The sequence below is a fragment of the Panicum virgatum genome, chromosome 5N, assembly GCF_016808335.1.
Source record: "Panicum virgatum strain AP13 chromosome 5N, P.virgatum_v5, whole genome shotgun sequence".
NCBI classification, from domain to species: Eukaryota; Viridiplantae; Streptophyta; class Magnoliopsida; order Poales; family Poaceae; genus Panicum; species Panicum virgatum.
Genome location: NC_053149.1, coordinates 49,802,952 through 49,822,352, shown reverse-complemented (window position 1 = coordinate 49,822,352; position 19,401 = coordinate 49,802,952). Strand labels below are relative to the sequence as shown.

General features: G+C 44.5%; 1 protein-coding gene and 1 long non-coding RNA gene across 3 annotated transcripts; one reads left to right on the top strand and one right to left on the bottom strand.

The window, feature by feature from the left end:
- Positions 1-2,177: 2,177 nt before the first annotated feature.
- Positions 2,178-8,147, bottom strand: LOC120673550 (V-type proton ATPase subunit E-like). The gene is made up of 6 exons (XM_039954439.1): positions 7,865-8,147; positions 5,810-5,910; positions 4,000-4,156; positions 3,526-3,722; positions 2,857-2,956; positions 2,178-2,508 (listed from the first exon to the last, which is right to left on the bottom strand). The coding sequence occupies exons 1-6, from the start codon at positions 7,964-7,966 to the stop codon at positions 2,473-2,475; spliced, it is 693 nt and encodes a 230-aa protein (XP_039810373.1). The 5' UTR covers positions 7,967-8,147; the 3' UTR covers positions 2,178-2,472.
- Positions 8,148-11,484: 3,337 nt separating this feature from the next.
- Positions 11,485-15,972, top strand: LOC120673380. Of its 2 annotated transcripts, XR_005674640.1 has the most exons (5): positions 11,486-12,002; positions 13,490-13,759; positions 13,843-15,240; positions 15,457-15,578; positions 15,728-15,972. It is a non-coding gene; the product is annotated as an uncharacterized LOC120673380 (long non-coding RNA). The 2 variants fall into 2 exon arrangements; XR_005674639.1 differs by having other exon boundaries at positions 11,485-12,002; positions 13,843-15,578.
- Positions 15,973-19,401: the final 3,429 nt, after the last annotated feature.

Sequence of the window (19,401 nt, the reverse complement as noted above, 5' to 3'; positions counted from 1 at the left end):
TGAGGACGATGAGCGCTTCCCAGTGCTAGGTGAATGGCGTAAAGAGGGTTTTGGTAATCCAGTGGTACAAGATATTAGATGTCCGGAGTTTGAATACAGAGTGAATGAGGTCATATAAGGGGCAAAGTATCGTACCATTGAGGATGTGAAGGATGTTGTGAAGCTCTGGGCTGTATCTCTGAGGAAGGAATTCAGAGTACTGAAGTCTAGCAGCAAAGAATACGAGGTGAGGTGTGCAGATAGAGACTGTACATGGCGAGTGCATGCATACAAGGGAAAGTTCAAGACACACTGGGAATGTTCAATTGTTACACCACATACTTGTAGATTGACAGGTGTTGTGGGACATCATCATAATATCACATCAACTTTCGTGGCTAAGAAGATGTATGGGGTGATTCTTGACAAAATGGATTATGAGCCTGCATTGATAATTAGGGACATTGAACAGAATTTCCAGTATGTGATCAGCTATGCAAAGGCTTGGCGGGCTAAACAAAAAGTATTTGAGATGAGGTTTGGCACTTATGAAGCATCATATGACAACCTACCTCGTATGCTTGAAGCAATTGTGCACAGAAATCCTGGAAGTGCTTTTGATACATACAGTGTACCGAGCTTGTCAGGGGGGCCAAGCATTCTGCTGCGAGCTTTCTTCTGCATTGGAGCATGTATGAGGGCATTCATTTACTGCCTTCCTGTTCTGTGTATTGACGGCACTTTCCCGACAGGAAAATATAAGGGAACAATATTGACGGCAATCAGAATTGATTGCAACAAGCAGATAGTTCTCATCGCCTTTGCCTTTGTTGAGAATGAGAACACAGAAAGCTGGTACTGGTTTCTTGAACGTCTGAAGATTCACGTTGTTGCTGGAAGTCCTAATGTTTGCCTTATCAGTGATAGGCATGCAGGTCTACTTGCAGCTATAAGGCAGCTCCAAGAAGGTAGTCAATTTTCACCTCCTATATGGCCAGATATTGTCAATAGGTGGTGTGTGAGGCATATGACTGCTAACTTTTATGAGCGGTTCAAGAATAAGGATCTGATGAATTTGTTCAAGTGATTGTGCACTCAGAATCAGCAGAGGAAGTTTGATGTTTTGTGGGGTATAATTGATGACATGAGCGCTGAATTGCTTAAGAGCCAGGCCTCATCATCCAGCAGGAGACGTTCTACAGACTCATTAGTTGTACATACTAAGCCATTTTCACAGTGGATTGATGGTGCGCCTAAAGAGAAGTGGTCACTTCTGTATGACACAGATGGGAGACGTTATGGGATCGAGACGACCAACCATGCTGAATGTTACAATATGGTAATGTGTCGTGCTCGTGGATTTCCTCTTATTGGCATTGTTGAGTTCATCATGTATGGATGTATAAGGTATTTTCGGGAGCGATACGCATCAGCCGCTCCCTTACTTAATGATCCAGGAGTGCATTTTTGCAGAAGGGTCCATGAGTACATGGAGAAAAAAAATTGAAAAGGCTCGATTTCACTCAGTCATATCGATGGGCACAAAAGAGCAAAGATTTGAGGTATCTTGCAGGGACAGGATCGGACAGGGTGTCCGCAGACAAAGGGTAATTCAAGAAGTTTTGATAACCATTGACGGGAGGGTGTTCTGCCGATGTCAGAAGCCAAAGGTGCATCACTTACCATGCTCCCATGTCATCGCGACTTGTTCTGTATTTGGGTTAGATGTTGCGTCTTATGTTTCTCAATATTTCACAAAAGAAGCCGTAGCACAGACTTAGTGTCATGAGATATACGGCATCGGCATTCTAGGCTCAATTCACTTAAAAAAATCCCCATCCAATGCTCATCCCAGATGCAGCTACGAAGCGGGGCATAGACCGACGGCAGACACGTCGGATCCGGTTGGCTGACACTGAACTGACGGTGTACTGGGCAGGCTTCAATTCAGTTCACCGTCAGTTCAGCGTCAGGCCCAATCTGAGATAGTGATGAAGCATTTGGAATCCATTCCATCTACAGATCGCTTCGATAAGCACATACCAGCACATGCAGCTCAGGTAGGCAGCAAGCCTCTTCGGGCACAACTATGCTCAGAACGGTGTGCTCGAAAGCGCCAAGTAATAAACGAAGAAACACAACAGAAGGTAGCACTGACAACTTGCACACACAGGAACCCAATCCGAAAGAACTAAATATACAGCTCGACAGGCCCAAAACAGACAGTTTAGCAAAGCAAATAATTTACAATATTTATTCAGCTTCGCAGTGAAGAGTCTGGCGGTGCTTTATTCTTATTCCTCGGAGCAAACAGAGTGCAAATAGTCGGTGCTCGGCGATAATAATGAACAAATAGGTAGTTTGTACATAGGGGATGAATACTTTAAACAATCAATTTGGCAAAAACTGGTGGAGTCGCTTACGGCTGCAGGGCAGCAGCCATTACATAGAAGCAGCTGTACCATCATTCATCGCCGTCATTGGATAAGTCTATTAGACTGCCTTCTGGCCAAAAAGAAGCTTCCGGATCTGCAAGGACAGGGGGTTCGAGTTAGATTGATTGTGGCCAGATTTCACGATAAAGGAATGTTTGTGTTGCGAATAGTCTATCTGTTTTACTGTAACTAAATGGCAAGGTCCTGCTACGAGGTGTTCATACTAGCAGATGATGGAAAATGAGAAACCATGAGTTCGCAATAATAACAAAACTGAAATCCCTTTACTCAAAATGCTCAGAAAAATGAGACAATCCCAGTGATGAATAAAGCACAAAGTTGTAAACTCATTAGCTTTTTTTCTAAAAAAAAGACCACTGCACATGAACTCAGCTCAAAAGTTTTGTTGTCACACGGTAAATGAGAAAATGAGATGGCCCACCTCTGGCAATTTCTTGCGGAAAACAACTTCCAGTCTTGCATCAAGTGTACTCTCAAACACAATCTTTCCATCTCGAGATGCCAGGACAACACCTCCAGAGCTGAAAAAAACAGATACTTTTAGAATAAAACACTGGAATGACAGCCATCCACAAACTGTTGGAAACAGAGCATATGTAATCAGAATTACAGCTGCAATCCATATCAAATGAAGATACATAGATAGATCATGGTACTGGGCAGCTGTAATGTTATAGAATAGATCTATGAGCAATACTGTCATAGATGTATCTTTAAGCACATATAAGATGGATTGTTTGTATGCAACAAAAGGTCCGTTGTGCTCATGTCACTGGGCAGGGAAATTTACGCTTTTTAATGTTGAATTATTTCACCAAGATAGGTGTGTGCAGGACACATAGTCTCCTGCAATACCATGGCCGATAGGGGGTATCACAGTACCAAAAGCCAACAGCCTAAGCAATAACCAGATTTAAGCTTAGTTTTATGTCAATTAAAGCTAGATGTACAATTATTTGCTAATTCTGCCACGAACTGATGTGCAAAATACATGTTATAGCATGTCAACAGGCAGCAGATATAAGCAACCAGGAGCAATCAAATAGTACTAAGTCTCCAAACAAATAACATGTGGCACAGCAAGCATTACCAAAACTGGCCATGAGCATCATTATGGCTTGGGGCAGGTGGCAGGTACACATCATGGTCAACAAATATCTCTGGTTGATGGACATCTGCTTTTGATGCATACTCATGCTTTGCTGAATGCAGTACAGATTCCACATGATGGTGGTCCTCTTTACGGCAACGGAGCAGTACAGCTGGCTCTTTCAACCTGAGCAAGCCCTGTATTTGATCAAACAGAACAACTAATTGATGTGTGACAATAATGGGAAGCAACACACAGAAAGTCCTGAAATGGCACTTGAACATTTGAATCAATTCAGATCAATCAAGTGTAGAAGAAAAATGACAAACAGCATTAAGTGCTCCAGTATGCCTTTGTTGCGACTTGACATTAGAGCAATAAATGCCTATTTGTTTGCTAACTTTAGATATTGCCTTTTTGCAAAGACAAAGAAAGAAAAGTAGATAGAATAGTTGATGCTGTATTTGTCCAAACCTGAACGATTAGATCTTTCAAAAGGTTCTTGTATTCGTGGTGGTTGTTGCTGACACGAAGGAGTTCCTTCATGGCATCCTCTTTCATTTTGTTAACTAGATCATCCTGAGCTTGAAGAACTTTGATGCGAGAAGCATTCAACTGCATAGAGTACTCACTGATAAGGAGCAAAAATAACCTTGTCAGGTAACAGGTTTGAGAAATTCATAAATATTGATGCAAAATGACATAGAGGCATGTCGAAAATAAAGCAAATCATTATGGCATGTTTTGTACTTCAAAAGTTGTAGTGGTACATTTTATTACAATGCCACAGATATGATAAACCCTAAATGCACATGTATTCATCTTACTAAGATGCCATTATAAGTCAATATTCCGTTACTTCCAAGTTATATTTACTGAGCAGAAGTTCCCCCTTTTTCCCTTGACACACTCAGCTTCCTGTGACATATTGTGTCTGTTTTACAGGTTACAGCACTTTAGGAGAGCTGTCTTTCATCCATAGCATATTCTCTTTTTTTTCAACTTCTTCCAATGGCATCTAGTAACACTTACAACATTCCATAATAAAATACTCAGGAAGCTTAACAACTTCCTCCAATCAAAAATGTAAGTCCATCTAAGCTTGTCCTACGTCAAACCTTTTTGCCTTTGACTACCAATATTTAAAAACTTTAAAAGGCTACTGATATTTAGAAGGCATGGTTGTTATGGATGGGCTTCAATCTGACCACAAAACAAGCCATCCATAATTTGCATGCAGTGAACACGCAATGACTGCCACTGCCAACATAACTGTAAAGTAGGGGGGGTAGCCAACTAGCCATTCAGTTTTTCACACTTTTCAGTTTTCTCGACTTTCCAGAAGTTGGGTTCTTTACATTTGCAATAACGAACAAATAACAGCAATTTTCGTTTCTGAAATATCTTCATTCAGTTTCTCGGTTCACCTAATTTTTCACTGCAAAACAAAATAAGTTGATTGAACACGGATGCCTCACCCAAATCGTAGACCACACAAGTCACCTCCAGTATATCTGAACCTGGCTTACCCCTGCGGCCCTGCTGCACCTCCTTCAAGATCCCCGTTTCCTATCCTCAGTCTTTTGTGAGGCATGTCGGACCAAGGGGCGTACAAGAAAGAGGGGAAGGTATAGCAAGATCAGGAGAGAGAGATCGAAGGTTAGAATCGATTTTGCCTATCACTGGATTTGTGGATGTCATCTCCATGGCGCTGCTTGCTTGCCTTTGTTATTGAGCGGGAAGCAGAGATGGAAGAAGAAATAAACAAGAGAAGATGCTACAGGAAAGAGACAGGGGCACAGGCCATCAGGCAATGATGACAGATGGCAACAAATGAGATTTGGGCCTTGACCTGCAGGCCAGGTGGTGGTGACCTGGTTGTTGCGTGAGTCATCTAGAATTCTAGATCGGTTAGTTCAGTGGGATCCGTTTTAGAGAGCATAGAACTGCTCGACAGACTGAAAAATAACAACTGAACCAAATACCAAAAATCCAAAAAGCCAAGAAAATTGGTTATATTGGCTCATTTCAGCTTCGGCATCTGGTTTCAGTTTATTTTTTACCACCCCTTGTAAAGTTGCAGAAGTCTGCAGTTACTTTTTGTAACATTTCTAGTTAGCAACAATCCAATGCTGCTCTGATGTGAAGCACAGCTCAATGACATATTGTGATGTTAGTGTACCATGACACATTCCTCCACATGGAATGCATTTCATGCCATCATATTACATAGTGACCACTGTTTATTTAAGAGGAGAATGAGTCCAGAGAATTGAAGTCTTACATTTTCTTCCGTACTTCAACCTGCTTCTCTTTTCGTTCATACTCTTGCCTGATCTTCTTTTTCTCAGCTTCAACAAGCTGCAACTTCTCAATGTTGAATTCCTGTCGATTGTTTCAACAAATAAGTTAAACATGCTGATCCAGAAATTGAAATGCCTAGCCAACTTCTAGCAGAGCACAGAGAATTGAGGACATATCTAAAAAATGACATTAACAAGCAAGTGCATAAGAGGTCTGTACTCGTTTCCCTAATCAAATATTTGAAAATCATGTTGGAATCTTCTAACCTGAGCTAGATACAAACACGGCTCAGTGTATGCTCTTCAAATATGAATACAGTGTTGAAATCAAATACAAAATCAGACAATGAGAAAGGAGGCAATAAATAAGCATGTGCATAGAAAGAAGCGTAAATCACAGTTGTGCCGAATCAAAAGCTTGTACAAATCACATTCAATCCATCTATCTCAGACACAAACATGAATCTGTGTGTGCTATTTTCAAATATTAATCAAGTGTTCCAAATTGAATACTGACTCCTTATACATTTGCATGAAACAGAATGGATTTTCAAGAAATATATTTACACAAAGTTCAAAGACTACATTTGCCAGATTCAAGATGAATTTGGTTGCACAGTATACTGCTATTCTGATGATAAACCTAAATCAATGTCACACTATACTTAGTACAATGAAGATTGTAATTAACTTGTATTCAATTTTCACCCAAATGTGTTAGCATCTCTAAAAATGAGATGAAAACTGCAAAGAAAACAACAGTATATAATATAGTGTGGACCACTCGATGCATGACTCAAACACATCAACATGACTGCTGCTTCACGAAGTCAAACATTGCCTCAGTGCATGTGTATCAAGAGAGCACAGTGCTCCTGCCGACTCTACCCAAATATAGCACATGAAATAACCATTTTTATGCTGCTGACTTTTCGACCTTCATGATTATACTATGCAGCTACTTTGTAACTTCATCCAAATCTATACCGATAAAATGTACTTTTACGGAATAGATCTAGTAATGTAATTTTCATATAGGTCAAGCTTTTGAAAGTTTGACAGAACAGATTCTAGGTCGTCAGATAAAAGAAGGTTTTAATAATAACATATTTGATGCCGCTTAGAACCATTCTTACATTGCAGGTTGGGTCAATGGTTCAGCCTATTTAGCTACACTGTAGGACAATTGGTGAATTGAATATATAAACACATGATCGCATACATTGAATTCAATCAACACGCTTCTTTCTTCACAAATCGGAAGTAAAGACAAACATGATTACACAAAAATGTGCGCAATACATAGAAACCCAGCAACAATTAAACCTATTACACTAGCAATTCATCTTGTTAGCAACAAAATTAGTATGTACCACAACCCATCTTCCGGGTACAGCGTGCTTAAAGGTCCATTTCGTTCTACAGTGCTTAAATGCCCATTTCGTTCTACAGCTAGAAACCAAAAGGCACCTAAATAGAAGGTTTATGGCATAGGTAACTAGGTACTCAACATACAGAAGTTGTGTTGTTTGTTTAAAGCCTAACTCCTAGAACCAAGCCAGAAGATAAATGGAGCTTCGACAAAGGCATTCCCTTCAAAGCCTAATTCATAGAATTATCCTAGAAGACAAATGGTGCGACTCAGCTTAAGCTCCAATTTTGCTTCTAGAGCCCTCTAGAAGCTTATGAATCACCTCTGAGCTCACGATTTAAGTTTCCCCAATGTTCGTCGTCGTCGACCGTGATCGGCACGAGCTCACCTTAAAGCAACGTAACCCAAATCCAAAACGCACCTCGATCCGCCAGGAAACTGGGGGATCATCGTCGCTTCGACTACCAAGATCTCGCTCTCAAAAAACGAAACCCCAAGCCGAATAGAACAACCGAGCCGTTACGAAGCAAGGCGGCCGCTCCCAGATGCTTCGGGATCACGGAGCGCGCCGACCAGATCGGGCGGCTAAAAGCGCAGAGGAGCGCATCGGGAAGCTTCTAGAAGCTCCGAGGAGGCAGGGGAAGCGGGTGGGAAGGAAGCTCACCTCCTCGGCGGAGACGGAGATCTCGCTGGCCTTCTCCTCGGCCTCCTGGCGGATGAACCGCACCATCTGCTGGATCTGCTTGGAGACATCGGCGTCGTTCATCTTGGCGGCGGCGGATCCGACGTGCCCTCCGGCTGCTCTGCTCGCTCCGGCGACGGCCGCGCGGGGTGGGGGTTGGGAATGCTGGAGCGGGGCGGCAGCACAGCAGGGAGGCGGGGCAGCCGGGAGTCCACGGGAATGGTCGAGGCGGGGAGGTCGTGGGGCTAGTCTAGCCGCGGCAGCACAGCAGGGTTGGCTCCCGTGGTTGCCGCTGCCTGTCTGTATGTGCTACCATCATTTCGTGGACCCGGTCCATGGATCCGCGATGCATCTTTGCTATCGGTCGTTCTCTGACAGCAGATCTGGTTATAGAAAAAATCGCGCTCCTCGCCTTCGTTTTCGTGGGTGTTTTGGCCTTTGGGCAGCAACAGAGGCACAGAGCTAATTAGCTGTAACAGAACAGGCCTGGCCAGATGCCAGATGGGCCGGATTACTGTAGCAACACGCTACTGTAGCACGCGGAGAGTAGAAGTAAATCCAGCCCAACTTAAATACCAGGCCCTGGGTAGTTGAATAACTCCGGTTGTAACTTTTTGCGCGAAGCGAGAACGAAAGCGCAAGAGAGTTATTTAGCAGGTGTGATATACTCAACGTGCAGAGTAGATCTTAGCCGTTACCCGGGTAGGGTCGTTACAGTGGTATCAGAGCCGACTCTTGCGGTTTCACGCCACATACGGGCAGAAGTGCGCGGGCATGAGCACGGACGCGTGGTCGCAGATGGCACCGGCATGTGAGCGGGCGCGTGTGGGCACAGATGCGCGGGCAGAAGTGCGCGGGCATGAGCACGGACGCGTGGTCGCAGATGGCACCGGCATGTGAGCGGGCGCGTGTGGGCACAGATGCGCGGGCAGAAGTGCGCGGGCATGACCACGGGTGCGTGGTCGCAGATGCCACCGGCATGTAAGCGGGCACGTGTGGGCACAGATGCGCAGGCATCGAGGATGCGCCGGCATGTGGGTGGGCGCGTGTGGGCACAAATGCGCGGGGCATCGAGGATGCCCTGTCGAGTTCTAAGGGGGGTGATTGTAACAGAACAGGCCTGGGCGAGATGCCATATGGGCTGGGTTACTGTAGCAACACGCTACTGTAGCACGGCGGATAGTCCCATATTGAGAGTAGAAGTAAATCCAGCCCAACTTAAATACCAGGCCCTGGATAGTTGAATAACTCCGGTTGCAACCTTTTGCGCGAAGTGAGGACGAAAGCGCAAGAGAGTTATTTAGCAGGTGTGATTTACTCAACGTGCAGAGTAGATCTTAGCCACCAACCGGGACTAAAATTCATCATTCAGTTCTGGTTGGTGGCTCCAACCAAAACTAAAGGTCCTAAATATCTAGTCCCGAGTGATAACATCAACTGGAACTAAAGGATGACCTTTTAGTCTGGGTTGGTGGCTCCAACCCGGACTAAAAGAGCCTTTAGTCTCTGTTGGTGACTTCAACCGGGACTAAAGGGTGCTTCACGTGTTAACTTTTTTAAAAAAAAAACATCTCATCTATAGTCACATGTGTTGTGTAAGTGTGGTGGTAAAGAAGCTACGCATGAGGTGAGACGTCTCGGGTTTGAGTGCTGGGTTGCGCAGAATATTTTCTACATTGCACATGACCTCTGGTCCCGATTATTTGACCTGGAATTAAAGGGTCGGGACCTTTAATCCCGGAGTCCTAGTTCCTGTTCGAAAACCGGGATTAAAAGTGATTATGGCCTGGTACATAAGGCCCTTTGTGTGTACTAGTGTTTAACTAGGTGCCATGCATCCCATATACTCATCCACCAAATTAAAATATGCAGGTCATTTTAGTTTTGGAGTAAATCAAAATCCTCGAACTTTGACTGAGTTTATATAAAAACATATTGACATCTACAATACCAACTTATAATGTAGTAAAAAGGTAAATTTTATGATAGATTTAATGAAACTAGTTTGATATTCATGGATGTTAGTGCATTTTCTTTAAATTTGGTCAAAGTTGTAGTAGAAATTTAGCTCAAGACAAAGCTAAAAACAACCTACATTTTAGACGATGGGAGTACTACATAAGAATGACAAACTTTTGTGTATTAATACAGAACTGTGCACGTAAAAATAATGGTCAACTTAATACGTTTCCTTTCATTGGAAGATTAGAAAATAGTTCACCACAATTCAGATAATCAGATTAACTTGAAAAGTTCTTCGTAGTTTGGAGGTGTGTACTTAGGAATTCAACTAACTAGTGAAAATGCCCTTCCAAAAGGGTGTGCTATTGTTTAACCAAGCAAACATCCATAGCTATATATATACTGATATCTTCTGTACAGAAATCACTGCAACACTACTGTCGGTACTTTCAAGCTACGTATCAAGGAAGAATTAGCGCTAGAGTTTTTTCCGGGAACAAAGTTGACAAACCGGTGTACTTTTTTCTTTCGACAATGAGGTGCACCATGTGTGAAGGCACCAACGAGTAATAAACTTATCATGGGCAACGCTACAGTACCCATTTACCTCTTACAGTAGGAGAAGAGGTCAAATAAATCTGAGCCATTAAATTTTCAAGGATTAAATCCATCTTACATAAAAAAATATCCTTGCTTAATTATCTTGCATGCATGCATGCAGATCCGAAAATTATGGAACTGCAAATCTCGTTTTCTAATCATGCTGTTTCATCTAAATCATGCATGCACGTGTATTTAAAAAATTGTAGCAATATTAGTCTCATTGGAGTTTAGAAAAATTTTGTATAGCAGCTAAAATACATAGCACCTCTCGCACAAACATAGCAATAACATGTGCACATGTATTTATGTCACACTATAGAAAATAAATGCCTAGATCTAACGGTACATACATCTATCTCTTTTTTTTAAAAGTCATTCGTTGCAGGCATGTCACGTTAGACCAAGTCCTACCACTAGATTATTATATCATGATACATATGTGCAGCTGTAATGCTACAAAAGTTATAGACACCTGCCATAATATGGTTATAAAAATATTTTTTCTTGTCAAATTTGTCACCTATATGTGTTATTGTCACGAACATGTTCTTTTCAAAGTGACCCCACACCTCACGTTTGCTTTTGTTCACGTTAAGAAACAAATCTGAGATCTCATCAAGACATCAACTAATGCTTATGACCGGCACACATCACATGGAAAAAACAGAAATATAAGATCTCAACTAATCTGCATGCAAGTAGTTCTAAATCTCTATTTTCTAATTTAAAATGTATAAAATAAATATTAAACTATTACTTCATAAGAGGTAATATGACATTAGATCAACGGTCCACAATCACTTTGGTGTACCGTAGCAAATTACTTTGTGTGAGGATATAAATAGAAAATCTCACACATTTCATAGCTCTCGTGTCTACCTTTTTCGACGATCCAAATCCCTTAAGCTCACTTAACTTACACAATCTCTTCTCTACTACTAAAATTTCCCTATGCGGGACGCAGCGTTCCGTCGTACGTCTCGCGGGTGCGACCTCCCCACTCATCGGTCTTTCGTTCAGCCTCTGAAACCCGTCGTCCGTCCGATCTTTCGTCCCGCCGCTTGCTCCCTCCTCCCCGTCCGATCCCCTCCCTCTCCAACACTGCTCACCCGCGCCGCCTGTCACCGCGCGCTCCGCCCTGCATCGCACGCCCGAGCGCTCCGCCCTGCACGGTTGCACCGTTCTCTCCCTCAGCCCCGCAACCTAGGTCGTCTTCTCCACCTCCGTTTTGGGTCGCCGGAGGCCGCCGGGGTCCGGATCCACCCTCTCCCTCGCCGGATCTACGCCTCCCTTGCCGGATCTGCCTCGACGCAGTGTTCCTCCGTCTGGGCGACATGGAGCCGCCCTCCCCTTTCCGGCGGCGCTGGTGCGTCCTCCTTCCCATCGTCGGCAGCCCCGTCGCTCGGTGCCGCGTGGAGCGTCTGGCGGCCCGCCGTCCCGTCGCACAGACATGGCGTCCTCCCGTATCGAGCTGCGGCGTGGTCGCGCGGAGCGACAGCTCGCCGGTCTTCCCATCATCCACGACTTCTACAGCTTCTCCAAGCCCATGTACCAGGTCCGTCGCTGATGCCTAATGCTCGGGCAGAAAAAATAGAACCATTAGATACAGGTCCGTCGCCGATGTCTGATGCTCACGGAGAAAAATAGAATCAGTTGATACGTATGTACTGTAGATCTCTGTTATATTTGAGTAGTTAATGGCTTGTCGTCGAACACCTACTATCCACAAGGCTATAAGAATCGAGTCTGATCTTGACTCTGGAGGTAAACTCACAACTTAGGACACTGAGTCTTCTCCAAATAGCTGTCCAATACTACTAGGCTGTGACAGTACAGTCAGAGTCAGCTGAATACATGAAAATGGAGACCTGCAGCTGTCCATGAGAAGTATAATGTTAAACCAGGAAAACCGAAGTTGCTAGGAGATCAATGTTTAGGTTAGGGATCAAAACAACGAACATAAAGGAACATAAAGCAACCGCTTCGTAGCCATGAGAGGCATGTGGTGAGATTTGTAAAATTTCAGCTCATTTTCAAACGCTTCCTGTCTCCATTTTTATTCTTGGATTTGGAGAGTTTCTACACTCAACATATCTTCATCATTTAGGAGTTATATCTGACTTGTTTATCACAAATAATGTGAAGGGAAATATTTAATTTTCTGAATTGAGCTATGATTGTGTGTATAATTTGGTTATCTTTCAGTCATATTTCTGCACGTACATGCAGAGAGTTCTATAATGCCGAAAAACACTTGAGAGATTTGTGATTATACATAGAGAAACCATAAAAAATGAGTTTACCATCATATCTCGTAGCCCACATTTCTGCATTCAAAACTATGATTCAATCAACCAAAATTTAATATATGGATAAGGGGAAATGTATTTGAAAGCTGCGGGGTGGGTAAATCAGCCCAGGAGGTTTATGGCGAGGGAGGAAAATTGGCGCAGCGGTTCGAATTTGCCCTTGTTAACTTTTTAATAGTGAATGTGTGCTTGCAGTAATAATTCTTTTAACACATACGCAATTTGTTTTGTTCAAATAGGATACCAGCTTTGTTACTGATCCTTATAATCGATTGGGCACCAGCTTTAGACTATGGTCTGAGCATCTTCTTTTCAGAACTCTGTACTGCATCCATTGAACATGTATCTCTGTAATTCATCCACCGAATTAGTAAATAAATGTTTTAGCCATAGTCTAATTGTATGGTCATTTGATCTCTTACCCTTTCTGGTTAGTTTCATCATATGATATGTTGGAGTTGCATACATGGACTTGGTTAGAGTCAATGGAATATTTCAATAGTTCTATTACAATATGTAATTGTTTTTTCCTATATGCTCTGGACTTAATGCCTTATCCACCGTGAAATATCTTTATTGAAACTTCGTCGTTAGAATCATCATGTTAGGTTGATTCACACACTGTTCTTAGATCGGGCATAATGTGTTATCAAAGCCTGTTTTTCTTCTTATTATTGGGTTGTTTCGACTACTGTTCTCATAAATTACTGAAGCCATTTATACGGCTCCCCAGTGCATGCGGCCGCCTCCCCCATGCCAGCCTCCTCGGCGCGCGCCCTGAGTGCCGCGCAGCACTTTGGGTCAACGACGCACAGAGCGGCACCCGTGCTGTCCCCGTTGTGTGGTGCCGTGCCGTCCGACCTGTCCCCACTGTGCGGGATGCTACCGCGACCACCTGAGATGTGTCCCACCTCGCCGCCATCCCTGCGGGCTCGGAGTGCCACCCAGCTCGCCTCGAGTCATCGCTGTGCGAAGCGCGGCCCAGCTGTGCACGGAGCAGAAGGTACGGTGCCTCACTTTTTTATCGATCTAATCCGGTTCTTTAGAGTTTGGTGCTGGAGGTCTTGATCTGACGGGATGGAACAGAGAGGGCTAAGTGAAGGAGGAGAAGATAGCGACGGCGGCAATCTTCATCAACTCGTGTGATCAACACCGTGAAGGCCTCATGGGTGGTGTCCTCTAGCGATGGAGGCAGGGCTATATGGTGCCTGTAGTTTTAGTTTGGCGCTGGCGTGATAGAGCCACTGGTGATGGTGAAGCTGCTGCAGCCCATGTACCACTTCGAGAGATGCCAAGATGAGATTGCGAGTACTTCATCTCCCTCTTAATCCTCTTGATGGTAAGTGTGCTTATGCAGTACCTAAATCAATGAAGCTAGACTAAAATGTGAGTATATCTGAATCAGTTAAATTTTGCCTTTTTGTTTTAGAATAAGAGACTTAGCCTGCATCTATTAATTCAAATCTACCATGTGGAAATGTGCATCATAGATAACAATTAGCCATCATCAATGATGTTCAGTGATGCTGTAACAGCGATGTTTCTATCAAGAAACTGCATTTCTTGTGGTTCTGTTGATGTTTGAATAAAACTGAATTAAATAGACACCATGAGCCTGTGTTCAGGTGATCAATATAGCAACATTAATCTTGCAACGAACTAAAGTTCAGACTTTTCAGTTTGTCATAGTTTAGCCTTTTGCATAGGATCTGTCTTTAACTCAAAATGAGAAAGAATTAGAATAAACTGCCATATTTAAAATCTGTTCCAAATTTCAGTTAAAAGCCGACTCAAGTTTTATGTATAATCTGAGAATAAAAGTCTGATCTAAGGGATGCATGAATTTTTTTAATCTCATACTACTGTTTGAAGTTAAAGTGTAATTAATTTACAAGGCAAGGTCATAATGTTTCATAGAACCCCACCCCAATTTAGTTAAAGCGCCTTGGCCACCCGAATTGATATGCTTTGCTTGTGGATCAATTCTGTTGACCAGGATGTGACTTTATGAAATTCGTTGACCATAAAACACTGGGATTAAGTTCTACTAGCTAAAAGACTGGAGTTTTTCTTCAACACCAAATATGAAACCTGTGGTTTACTGATTTACTCCATTTTTCACTTTGTGCCTCTATACTTGAACTAATAATTTTCTTTTATCATCCACGGGATATGGACTCTATTGCTGAAACAATGATGCAGCAACTTTTGTCCAAGGAAATTCTTCATAAGCCTATGAAAGACATTGTGCAAAAATATCGAAAATGGCTGGAGGGTAAGAAAGATGAAATAAGTAAATAAGAATATGAGCGTAACAACAATCAACTCGAACTCATGGTGAATCTTATTGAGGTGTATAAAAATGAGACTGGAAACATGACCCAGTGATTTTGTTCAAGATGCATGTTGTACCTGATATGGACCTGAGCAAGTTGGGACAACCGTGAGTACCACAAAGTCTGCAATTATTAGGACACCATCCAGGTGAATCCTTCAGTTATAAATATTGTACCTACTAGGAATGATTGCCATACCGTGCAATTAACCTCCTAATATTGATATCTTTGTGCAGTATTTTTATCAAAGATAGGGTAAATAATTGTGCCATTTGTATAAACCATTAGACAAGAGAATTTGATCCATGTCACAAGATATATCTATTTATAAGAAAAATCTTTTTCTTTATGGATTTTTAAGCAGATCATGCTATTTGGGATTCCGATTACCATGAAAGAACTGGTGACTGGTCATGTATGAAAACTTGAATGCTTGAGCAGGGAGGATCCTTCAGGTTTTCCCTCACTGTCCAAGATTAACCGTAGGTGGGTTCCCACTCTGATTTGGTGAAAAAAATGCAATATTATTTTTTTATTATTAAGAACAACTACTTGATTCAATGATCTCAAATAACTGATCATTTGTTCAGCTTCTAATTATTAGGTGTTTTATTGATCTCTTATGCTTGTGATAGGGGCTTGAGGAGGAAGAGGAGGTTTGAGGTGTTGGATGATAAAGGGCTAATTGTGGTAGCTATCATTCTACCAGAAACTAAATTTGAGCTTGTCGTTATGGGTGCTATATTGTAGCAAAGAAACTTTAGGGTTACTTTAGTGGTAAACGATGATGGTAGCTTGGAGATTTCATCCATGTGAGAACAGTCATCAAGCACAGAAAGTAAACCTGCTGAAATAAAATAACCTTCAATTCCTTGGATTATGTGTGCAGTGCAAACTCCACTTAAGAAAATCTCATCCTACATTGCTGCGTTGGCAGTATAAATCATTCCTAATTTGATGCTCATGGAAGGGACTTGTTTTGTCCGTAGTAACGCACGGGCACGAACCTAGTAAGATAAAAACACAATACCTACGGAATAGGTGTATCAGACCACACAGCAAGACTTTTACTTGGTTTATTAGCCAACTAGCCAGCAATATTTTTTTCTCACACTAAATTAGCACCAGCCATTAGTTATTCAGCAGTAATTTTCTTTCATAACAAAATAGCATGAGCCACAGTCAAGCGAACAGAGTAAATATTACCACATACTCCTAGGAAAATGGCTTCTTGTTGACCTGCAACTCCACCTCCATTATGGTGTACCCATTGGTGCGATTACTGGTTGCGGATGTCCTCCTCCCTCCTGATGAGCGTCTGCACCCTGGCTTCCGCTTCAGCAGTGATGGCTCAGAGCTTCGGATTGTTCATAAGGATAGTATCGGAGAGACCACGTAGGGGCCTCCTCTGGGACGCTCGAGGACATATTCTTGATGTAAGTACTGGGAACCACCATGGTCTTCATCACCACCGTGGCTACATTCTCTCGGGCGACAAATCAAGGATCCATCACCTACAGCGGGGTAAATTCAGCCCAAACAGCCCAAAGAATTCTTCTCCAACTCCGGTGAGATTAGGGTTCAAGGTTAGGGGTTTTTGGTTGCTAAGGGCTGCTGCTACTGCTGGACATAGAGGGAGAGCCGTCAGTGGCAGGCCGGACCGGAGGAGCAGGCGAGCAAGGGGTCGGCGAGGCGCGACATCGGAGGCACCACCGGTCGGGCGGTGGGAGACGGTGGTTGGGCGAAGGCGGCGGTCTTGGCGGCCGGCGCGTGCGGGCTAGGGTCCCACCGGTGGGGTGGCGGAGGGGAGCGGTGGACGGCAGGAGCCGGAGATGCTCGGAAAGAAGCGGAAGAAGAAAGGGTGAGGACTGGGTGGGCCGCTCGTGGGCCGCTGGCATTGAAGTGATGACTAGCCCCGCCCCTTCATCACGGCCCCACCGCACCGGCCCTTCCTTCCTTCCTTTGCCGTCGGGCTCGATGCTGTTCCTCAATCCAGTTTCCACCAGCTCCTTCACCGTCGGCTCGTTGCTGCTCGCGGCCGACCCCGACCGACGGCCTGTTCCTTGATCGCCTCACGAACCCTCGATCAGGAATTTTAGGATTGAGAGGACGCGGCGGTGGCGACAGCAAATATTAGGAGTCACATGTGTGACTGACAATCAAACTATCACATATGGTGAAATAATTTTTTTATGCTGGAACAAAACTTTTTTGTTATGGAAACAATTGCTCTAGCGATAAAAAAATTTGTTCCACGTTCTGTGTGACAGATCCAGACCCCGAGTAGCGCCCGCGGCGACGGCATTTGGAGTATAACGAAGAAGTATATAACGAATCAAGGGTGACAGTTATACTAGTGCTCGAACTTGACTTAATGCTGGGACTGTTTCAGGCAGCTCACAGAGCGGCCCATATTCTCTGCCTCAGCCCGTACTGTGTCCTTATTATTCTGCTCGGGCCAAGAAAAAATAAGCCCATAAATGAGTGGCCCAAATGCATGGGACGCAAGTACGCAACTTGGCGGAACATGCACGTATCCATTCGCCCCAACAAAGTTGGTGGCTTAAGACGACCTGAACCGTTCGACCCAGATCGCACGGTTCTCCTCACTGCGCTTCGATTGGAGACCACTATCGGAAGCTTGACGAACGAGAACGACGACTCTCTGTTCTCTTTTCCTCTTTTGGAAGAGAAACTCTCACTCCCTCACTTGTGGAGTTCGTGGAGCTACTGCATGTTTGCCATCACAGAGATCAAAACCATGCTAGATGGATGGGGCCCGCCGGATAGAGGGCAGGTCGCCGGTCGGTCAAATCCCTGCCTGCCGTCCGGCGTGGGGCCACCTGTGTGGGAAACGTGGACACCTCGTGAGGTGAGCTGGCGCACCTCGCCTTTGGCTCTCTCCACATTTCCGGGACGTCGAAGGGGCCCACGGGCGACACGTTCGTACGTGGGTGGTGAGGCAGAGCCGCGCCGATCGCGACGCTACGGCTCGCGTGGGCAGGCACGAGCACGGGCATGTCCTCCGACGCGCGGCAACCTTGATGCGCACGTCTCGTCGACTCGTCGTGTTCTTTTTACGTGGAGCCGCAGCAACATGTTCCACGCTTTTGGCCTACTCCCTACGGTCTCTGCCTTTTGAATTGTAGGGCACAGGCGGAGGAGTGGGTCTTGACTTTTCTCCGTCTTACGTGACACAGAACCGTTCCGTTTGGTTTGAGCAGTAGGACAGATAGCACAAATACAGTTTATAAAACTAACACAATTTCTGCGCTACTTCGCGAGACGAATCCAATGAGACTTTTTACTGCATGTTTAGAGGCTTGTTACTATAGTATTATTGTATCCAATCATCAATTAATTACCGTCATTAGATTCGTCGCGAAAAATTACACCTATCCGTGAAAATATTTTATAAATAAATTTTATTTAGTATTTCATGCATATAAGATTTTTTTAGCGCGAGTAGCACTAACGAAACAAACAAGACTCCAATTACTCACACTACTGCCCGTCTGTACCAGTAGTGGCGAGGAATGTCAAGCAAGATGTGCTGCTTCCTCTGCTTGCTTCTCCCCCCTCTACTCTACTTTTCTTTTCCTTCTTAAATTTATAAAAGGAGCTTAAGAGGAATTCCATAGAAATTACGGCGGTGGGGGCTCGAGCCCCGTCCGCCCTACCGCTAGATCCGCCACTGTGCCTCAGTAAGTCAATGACACGAGTTTTGCAGGAAAGGATTATTCATTGGTTATACTGCTAAACGCGCAATGTCGTGCTCCTAACTCGTAACCGCACAAACAGTCGCAAAAAAAAACTCCTAACCGCACAAACCACTTCTTTTTCTTGGGTTTCCTGGTGGCCGGTAACTCCCCAGGTCAGCTCGTGGCCCAGCCACTCAAGCCAGTAGAGCCACTCATCTCCTACCTTTGTCCTCAGATCTCGGCAGCTCAGCACCATCTTAAGCAAGTAAACGGCCACGTGTCGGCTTTATGCCAAATCCGCAGGCGCTAATAAAGGCGGCGCCAGGGCGTGCCACGGCGCCCAGGCGTCCCTGGCTCCCTGCGTGCGTGTGCAGAGTGGAGAAGCTTCCTTCCCTCCCTCGGGACCGCGGCCCGGCGGCGGGGCCCGCGAGGTCGGCAACCACCACGTCACCCACGTGACTGGGATACCCAGCTGGCCCTCGAGGGAGGCACCCGCCGGGACGCGTAGGGCGGCTGGGGAGCGGACACGTGCGCACGCGACGCCGCGCGCCAGGGGTCTCGCGCCGTGGCCTTGGCCGCGCGGACACCGCGCCGCACAGCTCACCCAC

What these genes read in the sequence shown, in the direction of transcription:
- LOC120673550 (XM_039954439.1), bottom strand. Translation starts at nt 7,966, where the DNA reads ATGAACGACGCCGATGTCTCCAAGCAGATCCAGCAGATGGTGCGGTTC. An exon ending in TCTCCGTCTCCGCCGAGGAG is followed by an intron (nt 5,911 to 7,864) that starts GTGAGCTTCCTT and finishes AACAATCGACAG; the next exon opens with GAATTCAACATTGAGAAGTT. An exon ending in TCCGCAAGAAATTGCCAGAG is followed by an intron (nt 2,509 to 2,856) that starts GTGGGCCATCTC and finishes CTGTCCTTGCAG; the next exon opens with ATCCGGAAGCTTCTTTTTGG.